Raw genomic sequence first — 9,301 nt, forward strand, 5'->3', positions numbered from 1 at the left:
TGATTATAAATCATTACAACTATACATGACCCACAATTAGAAATGACCAACGCTTATGGTAGAATTAGTTGCCCAAGCACGCATGAGTGATTTTTTTACCACGGATTACTAAACCACCTAAATTGATACGGTAAACATAACCCTATATTTAGGTATGATTGGATGGAGTTGCCATTTAAGATCAAGCAACTTAGCAAAATGCACGAGAAGAAAACACAAGGAATTAATTCTTGAGTTGGGTAAAAGGTCCATTGTGGACGTCATTACTTGTTCATCAGATATTACTTGAAACATGGAATGAATACCACAATATCATGGTACTCTAAATTAATATGCTAAATCTAATCCCAAAAAAATAATTATTCACTTAAGCAGTCTCCTCATTATGAGCAATGAATTCAGAATTAAATGTGTCTAATTTTGTTGTTTGAGACCCAAAATCAGGGGTGCAAATAACTACACGACGCTCCCTTCTTGCAGTGCCCGCTTTCGTAATATTTACAAACCCGCTGCCCTTTGGGGGGAGGCCTGAACGAACCTCCGTTTCCGTTTCCGTTTCCATTTCCATACAATGTCTGCCTGTTCCATCCAAACCTACCCCTACCGATACCTAAATCCCTATTCTGGAAACCACGATCTCGTGGACTGAAGAATCTTTCTTCACCATATCTTGGTTGGCTTTCCCACATGCCCCTGGCCGGCAACTGATGACCTGGATGTATGCTCGTGTTTCCATGTGTTATGCCCTGACCACCTCCCCAACCCAGGTTTACACTTCCTTGGTCTGGTCCTCCCCATCCCATGTTGGCATTTCTCGGAACTGGCTGAACTGCTTCCCAACTCCTTCCTGTGCTTTCTGACCTACCATTCCAATGGTTGTCTGTACTGGCTATGTCCGACGGTGCAGTGGTTCGTATCTCTGTCCCTGCCTCAAATTGGTTAACTGAAACATCACTGTACTTTCTGTCTCCCTCCATTCCAGGGCTTGTGGACGAATGTACACCAGATCTGTTTTGTAGATCAAGAGCATTTCCCTGACATATCCCAACTGGTTTGTCCGTTTCCATGGAAACTTGTAAATCGCCAGTGGAGCTCAAATCAAGAGCATTTCCATGACGTACCCCAAGTGGTTCATCTGCCACCATGGAACCCCGTAAATCACCAGTGGAGCTCAAAGCATCACCTTTTCCAGGGTCGGGTGCTGGGCTAAATCCATCTACAGAACTTATACTACCGTTTTTTGAACCCTCTGTAAACTCCCCTCGACAGTTCATGATTGAAGTTGAGTTAGCCAAGCTGGTGAGAGTCTCCATTGCTTCAACTTCAGCCAGAAGATCTGAAACTGATTCATCAGGTAAAGTACAAAATTCAGTTGGTTCTGTAAACTGATCCATCTCGCTTGGTTTAAAAGAAGATGCAGAGACAAGACTGGATTCCCATTCCTCTATAGAAGATGGTTTAGCTGGAGTAGGGGAATATCGACCCCAGTCACCACCTACTTCCGGAAGTGGTGCCCCACCACCCACTAAACTAGAAGAAGTGCTCCAGCTATGGCCAGCGTCCTGAACAGGAGCATTTGAAGGCACAAACTGTCTAATTTCAGCAGCCTGACTTTTTAAGTCTCCGTTGCTTGGTTTTGGAGTGGGACTGGACATATCTGAAAAATTGTGTTCCTTCTGATCTTGTTCTGCAGTCTCAGGTGATTTAGCGAAAGGAACAAAAGTCGAGTTGGAATGACAGCCGTTTGAAGGACTGCTTACAGGTGGAGGTCTCCAGTTTTGCCCTGAAGATTGGCCTGAATGGCCATCACTATCAGATCGGCTCTCATTACACTGTCCATTCGCAATTTGACCTTGAGCAGTTTGTTGGGGATCCAAATTTCCATTCGTCTGATCAGAGTTAATTTCCGCTCCTCTACTTTCCCCTTCTTGATGCAACAGAGTTTCAGATGGCATCACGGGCGGAGAAGGTTGTGAACTACTCTCTTGGGGTTGGTTAGGTGAAGAATTATTATCCTTCAAAGGAACCTGGTTTTGCAAAACGATTCCATTTTGTTCATCACTAGAATTGACAACATCTGCAAGTGCAGTGTTCCTTACAAGTTCACTACTGCCACTATTATGCAAACTCTGGCCATCCTGCTTCGTGTTCCAGCTCTCTTCAACCTGTTTATCATCCACTGCAGCTGGGTTCATACTCTTGTTCCTTCCATCATCCTGACCATTGTTTCTATCATCCAAGGCAACTGTAAATCCCTGAGAAAGTAACGGGCTGTCATGCAGCAATAATGGTTCTTTATACTGTCCACTCAATGCATCAGCCAAAAGGACGGAGTCACCTGGATTCTCATTTATCTTCCATATTCTATGATCAAGAGGGAAGTGCCCAGCTGTACTCCATTTACGCAACTGCATCAGTGCAAATGGTCCTTGAACTTTTCCAGTGGGGTCCTGGTAGTGCCATATTATGTCTGCCTCAAAATCATCAACACATAGGTTCGCATTCGTCACTATAGACAAGGGCAATGATGAATTTTCTGATGCAACCTCAGAAAGTGTATTAGATTCAACTGCTGATTGATTATTCCCATCAAAAGACACCAAACCAGTGAGATTGACCTGGCTCCTTGTTGTATTGCGTCCATTAATTCCAAATGTTTCTCTACCCGAATTTTTCCGTCCCTTGCTTCTTGAATTGCTTGAAGCATCACCTTCCCTTGGTTGTGAGAAAGGTTCCCTTCCCCTTCTACCAGATCTTCTTGGTCTTACTTTAGCATCTGCATACACATCAGCGCAATTAAAACCAAATTAAAATTTCCAAAAGAAACCTTGAAAACTAGAAACGGACAAGATGTTATTCCATGTCTATTAAATCAATGCAAGGGACCTTGTTTCTTATCGAATGCTCCAGCACTGTCTTCAGATTCGCAACTTGGATCCATAGTAGGATCAGGTCGTACTTCAGGAATTTCACTGAGTCTGCGCTGACGTTCCTCTGGCGAGTTCAGAAGCTGTAGTTTCTCCACGCATTGCTTAAGCGTACACTATGGTCAAGGAAAACTTGATGTTCTTAGACCAAAATACCTCAGCCACAAGACAGTACGAAGAATAGAGTACACAGGTACCCATGAAACGGCCTCTCATACTAAGTAATGTGCTACAAGTAATCAACAAGTAAACCGAGAGTGAAACTGGAACAACCACAACAAAGTGCAAGAAATGTCTACATAGAAACTAAAAGCATTGAACAATCAACAAAAAAGGATATTCTTTTCTGCGTCCTTTTTCACTTGCTCGATCGCGAAGGTGACTAATCCGTAATACCTCTGCAGCCAGACACTAGATCATAGAGCAAGACCATTGGCAACCAAAAAGCAATATCAGACGTCGCACTTGATTTATTTAGAAGAAACAATAAAAGCCAATGAATATACTTAAATGGGGCAGTATAATTATTAACTAAAAAGGGAAAAGAAAATTCATCTAAAATCCTTCCATAAAAACACATGTATTCTCTTCTTGCCTCAGCATTAAAAGTAACGAAACTTACATCATTTACTCTAACTGCATGAAGTGCCATTGCTTTCTCCTGAATCTCACCCTACACCCAGCACAAATTTCCTTTGTAAAAAGAGTTGCAATTATCTTGCACATGACATACAACAGAACATAACATGCAAACCTACCACAGTCAACTGTTTGCTGAGCCCACACCTTATACTTTGACGTAATCGTTTGCATTCATCCTGTGAAAATAAGTAAAATATCCGAATTGAATAAGAGGGGATGAAAGGGAATAAGTATCTGAACATGATCAACACACCTCAATAGACTGTCTTGTGACCAAAAAAAAAACTTGTATGTAAACACTAGCATGCCTTAATCAATGTATTTTTTGGTTATATCATTATTTTCCATGTTAAGAAAGGATTGAAAATAGTGTGCATATGGGTTTCAGGTCAGTCATTAATGGTGCGGGTAAACGTTCCCCCAGCATCCTTTCATGCTATAGTTCACATAACTGAAAAAAGGAGGGCAAAAATAAATAATTGGGCTCCAAGAACTTTCATTATTGATATATATATACTAATTCACACGTATTTTTAACCTTCAGTTCCAAAAGAATTATCGAAAAAAGAAAATCCTACCATGCGTAGATAAGTTATATCAAGGAACCCTGGTCCCTGGGAGGAGAGCAGGCAATAAGTTCACTGACCTGGGAGAACTCCTGATTAGAGATCTCGTCAATTGATATAACCTCTTTCTTGTTTAAGTTCAAGATCTCAAGTTTAACATGAGTTGTTCTTGTGCCAACTTTATAAGGTTCAGCAACCTTGCAGGTACCTGCAGACAATGATGTCATCAATACAAATATTGCATGGCTTATTGTGAAAATATAATAAATAAGTTGGAGCATTGGTTGTGTTACTAATACCTACGACTTGGACAAGCCTATAAATATCTTGCTTTTGATCACCACTAGGAATTCTTATTCGCACAATTGAACCAACCACCTTCTCGTGCAATTTATCAATGTCTTCAAAAAAATTCTCCATCGAGTTACGACGCAAGTAAATCAGATTAATGTTGTGAACATCAATCGCTGCAAATGCATCTGGATTGGTCAGTGGTCCTCTCTCATCTACCCTTTTGCGTGTTTTACGCTTCTTATCATTACCCATCATGGTTTGATGATCATAGTTCCCATCAATCTCCATTTGGCTGGCAATAGTATTAACAATTCCAGCACTACTAATATTATCTGCCTTGGAACTTTCCTTTACGGGGAAGTGAAATTCAAGAAGCTTTAACATTTCAAAGTGACCCACACATTCTTTCCCAAACAGCCTTATGAGCTTCGAATCACAAATAATTTGGCATTTCTGGCCAGGATCACGAAGATTGTTTTTCTTTATGTACTCAAGCAAAAGCGCCTGGACCTCAAACTGAGATAGCACAGATATATCACCATTTCTCATATGAGCAACAAACTCCAAGAGCTCCTTCGATGCCCAAACTGTGTCTTCAGGGAGAGGCATCCCTTTTTCACCAAGTGATTTTTCAGCACTCAAGTCCTTGTCAGAAGTTCTAGGCTTTTTATTACTTCTTTTGGAGTGTGTAGCTTCCAAATCTGCACAACAGTTGACAGCACCTGAATTTGTTTTATTACCATCGTAAAGTTCAACTGAAGAATCCCTCTTACAAACCATAACAGTAGCTTGATTTGATGGATTTTTAGCTTTAATAAGCTCGTCCAAAGTTAACGATAGTTTCCCTTTCAAAAGAATCCAGTAAACCTTGAAGAGATACTCCCAGCTGCTTTTGTCATCAAAATCAACTTGAGCCTGCAGAAAATTTCAATGAGAAAGGAAAACGATAAAATTGCACCGCCAGATGGAAAGAAACAAAATAAATAAACCTCCAAAAGGGTAGAACGTGATGGAATGCCACTTTAATTACAGCAGCAAATAATGCACTAATGCGGGCACAAAGTACAATTAAAGAAATAAATAAAATAAAAACCCAAAACGATTCTCAATATGAAAGAGTTCTCTTCTGTTCTTAAATCAATCCAATCCCTCTCCAAAATTCAACAAAGCTGAGAATCTTCAATCCATAGGTAAAAATGTCTGTAAATAAATAAATACGTGTTCAAGCATACCCCTTCCTTGTTTTCTTGCATATTCTCAATTAGCATTATAGTTCTCATACATGTTCCGCAAAATCCTTTATTTGCTCGTACACATTGATAATCCGCGCCTTTAGTACATCCTTTGCACAGAGAATATGTACAAGTATAGCACCAATAATGGGCAGCCTTCTGACAACTGCTACATATATGCCAACCTGACATGATTAATATCCAGGAACACCGAAATGTCAACAAACCACACAACCATGATAACTCAACTTACCAAAGAGACAAAAAATGAACAGGTTAACATAGTGCAACATACCACAATTCCATTTGGCTTTCGATTTAAAGAAGGCCTCATCCCGCTTGATGCACGAAGGATGGTAAGCCTTAGGGCATCCCCTATCAAGTATCAATCCACAAACAAGACTTGATTAAGCAATGCAAATGAGCAACAACACATCCACTAAATTTCACAAAACGAAACACAAAATCGACTCGAACTGTCCATTCGATTGCCAATAAGGAGATGAAACAACCCAAATCAGCTAAATTAAGTAAAATCTCTCAGCTTTTATAACATGGACTAATCAAAATTGGACTGAATTGACTAAGCTGCGACCATGAAAAACCGGATTCTCACCTGCGATCACAAAGCACGAGGCTTCCGCCGTCAAAGCAAATGAAGCAAACGTCTTCTTCTTCGTCCTGCTGCTTCCTCACCGCCGTCGCTTTCGGATGCCCGCTCGGCGGCCGGCCCCGCCTCCGCTTCCCCAAGCTCTTTCCCGCCTCCTCTTTGACCACCACCATCTGCCCCGCCTCCCCGGCAACCATCCCCCCGCCGATCGTTTCGCATTGAAAGGCCGCCAAGATTTCCTCCCCCGCCGGCATCGACCGGTCAAACACCTTCTCCGGTTGCGGCGGTTCTCCTCCTCCGCATCCGTCTTCTTGTTTACTGGGTCTGTAGAAGGCGGAGGCGAGCTGAGCTTGCTCAAGCTCCATACAAACAATAACTGAAAAGAATTGGATAGATTTGTACAGAGAGAGAGAGATTGAAAACCCTAGGAGTTGGAACTGCAATTATAAAAAGTGACTAAAGCGGCAGCAGCAGCAGCGCACATGGAAGATCGGGTGCCGATGGGACAAACATTTATCGGGTCGGGTTTAGGTCCGGTCCGGGTAAATGGGCTTAAAAGTGAGAAGGACCGGCGACACACGGCGCTGCCGAAAGACGGACACCTGGGAGGAGATTGGCTTGGAGAAAGAAAAAGAGAAAAAAAATGGAGGAGAGAGAAAGAGAGAGGGGAGAGAGGGGGGGAGGTCGTTGTTTGGGTAGGCAGGGAAGGCAGGGGGCTGTCACACAAAGGTTGGATGAGTGGAAGGGAAAGGGAGGGAGTGGGTTAAATTACCATTCTGCCACATGAGGGGGGTCAAAACGCGGCTCTTGTGAGCCTATTGATATTCGAGCACCACGTGGTGAGTAGGCACCCAGAAAAGGTGATCGGCTGTGGGGGCCGCCCTTGAATTTTTGTTCAACTCTTTAAACATGACGATACCGGATGCTCACTCCTCTTGCATTCATTCACTTCCTAACTTTGATTTTCTTGTTCATATTATCTTTTTTTGGGTATGAATAGTAAATTTCAGTAATTTTGTTCATAATTATTGCAGTTATATTTAAAATAGGAATGTGATTATGTAAATTCTAATATATATATGGATATCTCTTATATTCCAATCAGGAATTAATTATCTATTAAGAATTGTAATCCTAAAGGGTAAAGTTTTTGTCTATCCTACTATTATAAATAAATGCACAATGAGATAATATAACACACACCTCACAATTAAATCTCTCTCTTCTCCCTCTTGCTACCACCGGCCCCCTCTCTCTCTAATCCCTTAGATAGCTCAGTTAAATAAGCCTACAACACGTTATCAGTACACTCTTGCCAGAAGCTGAGAAATTAACAGACCATAGGAAAAGGCTATCTTCCACAAAATTCAAAAGCTCTTCTTTGTTTTCTGTCAATCATGTACGCTTAAAATAAATGAAGATATTTGAAACGTCCACGAAGCATGAAAACATTCCCCATGATGCATGAACCCTTATATGTTTATATTTTCCTTACGATATATATATATATATATATATATATATATATATATATATATATATATATATATATGTTTCATGCATTACGCAATTAAATTGCTATGTGGAATTGTAAGTCAAAGAATATAAATAAATTAGAAGCAACTCTAGGGTTTGTTCAAACCTTAACCATGTCGGAAAAAAAAATTTAAAAAAAAAAAAAAAGAAACAAACAAACAAACAAACAAACAATTTTTGCATTGGCACTGTGCGGCACCACCGCCGCACCCCCACCGTGGCATCATCTGACCATCACTGGCCTGAAACCCAGTCGAGTGGACCACATGGCAACAACCTTTGGGCTTGCTGCACTGACCTAGACATCCCAAAGCCTTAGGGCCTGATCTAGTTAATGGGCCTGAAGTCCCTTAACCTAAACTAAAAGCCTGCAGCCTTTTGGGCCGATGTCTTGCGAGTCCCTAGCCTACTGGGTTATGCCATTTTGCCCCAGCTTGCTTCCTGCAGCCTTGTCTGCTAGGTTGAGCTTGCCCCGACCTGAACCCAACCTTGGTTAGGTTTCCTACACAAACCCAATGCCAGCGTTCCGTTGGGCCTGACCCATGCCCTCCCATTCGGCCCAAAAGCTAGTAGCTGTTGTTGCTGGGCTCACCTGTCTCGACCCGTGGCCTGTACCCACTTATGGGTTGCTATTGCAGCCACGCTCAAGCCCAAACCCCATTCTTTGGCTATGTTTTTTCAACCCAATGCTATTATTTTGGCATTATTTTGCTTCCACAATCGACCCCGTTTGGTCCCAATCTATTGAATTAATTAAAAGTGACCTGCAATCGATTAATCTGATAATGAATCCAAAATTATTGACTTGAAAATCACTTTTGGACATTAACGATTCAATAATTTATTTTTATACTTTGAACCGTTGACATACTTTCGTAGTAACGAAGCTCTCACACTTGAGTTCCTGAAGAAACTCAAATCCACTACACTTAAATCAGCATATTGCATTCTATGATTCTTGCAAGAACCTCCCCTCTATGAACTAATCGTTCATAAAAGCTAAATTGAACCTATAGTTTCATAGTTAGTGCCTTTGAAACCTCGAAGTTTTCATTCAAAACTTACCACATGAAACCTGTAGTTTTCATGCATGAATTAAACCAATACATGTCTATAGAATCTGAATGTACTACGATATATGTCTATGGATTACCATATGACTAATCATGTCTTTTTTTGTACCTTCCATTTTAGGGGCATGTCGAACTTGAACAAACTCGATTTCACCACTCTGGAAATCTCTAGAAGAAACTACCTAAAGTGGGTTCAAGATGTGAAGCTTCATCTTACTGCAAAGGGTATTAGAGCCACAATCAAGGCACCCACCGACAACAAACATGTCGACGAAGCTTAGAAAGCTACTGCAATGATCTTCATTCGAAGACACATCCATGATGCTCTGTAGACCGAGTACCTCGTTGAAGAGGACCCACGCACCATCTGGCTTGCTCTGGCCCACCGTTTTGATCATCAGAAAAACATATATTTGCCTGA

The 9,301-nt window shown here is 41.3% G+C and overlaps 1 protein-coding gene across 1 annotated transcript; it reads right to left on the bottom strand.

Moving 5' to 3' along the window:
- Nucleotides 1-210: 210 nt before the first annotated feature.
- Nucleotides 211-7,002, bottom strand: LOC137732946 (zinc finger CCCH domain-containing protein 44). Its single transcript, XM_068472182.2, has 10 exons — nucleotides 6,278-7,002; nucleotides 5,957-6,036; nucleotides 5,662-5,846; nucleotides 4,435-5,344; nucleotides 4,216-4,343; nucleotides 3,686-3,745; nucleotides 3,550-3,600; nucleotides 3,268-3,338; nucleotides 2,887-3,038; nucleotides 211-2,776 (listed from the first exon to the last, which is right to left on the bottom strand). Exons 1-10 carry the CDS (start codon nucleotides 6,634-6,636, stop codon nucleotides 441-443), a joined length of 4,332 nt encoding a protein of 1,443 aa, XP_068328283.2. The 5' UTR covers nucleotides 6,637-7,002; the 3' UTR covers nucleotides 211-440.
- Nucleotides 7,003-9,301: the final 2,299 nt, after the last annotated feature.

This window comes from Pyrus communis, chromosome 15 (genome assembly GCF_041283825.1).
Source record: "Pyrus communis isolate YQ-2024b chromosome 15, ASM4128382v1, whole genome shotgun sequence".
NCBI classification, from domain to species: Eukaryota; Viridiplantae; Streptophyta; class Magnoliopsida; order Rosales; family Rosaceae; genus Pyrus; species Pyrus communis.

What these genes read in the sequence shown, in the direction of transcription:
- LOC137732946 (XM_068472182.2), bottom strand. Translation starts at nt 6,636, where the DNA reads ATGGAGCTTGAGCAAGCTCAGCTCGCCTCCGCCTTCTACAGACCCAGT. An exon ending in TGCAAGAAAACAAGGAAGGG is followed by an intron (nt 5,345 to 5,661) that starts GTATGCTTGAAC and finishes AATTTTCTGCAG; the next exon opens with GCTCAAGTTGATTTTGATGA. An exon ending in CTAATCAGGAGTTCTCCCAG is followed by an intron (nt 3,746 to 4,215) that starts GTCAGTGAACTT and finishes TTATTTTCACAG; the next exon opens with GATGAATGCAAACGATTACG.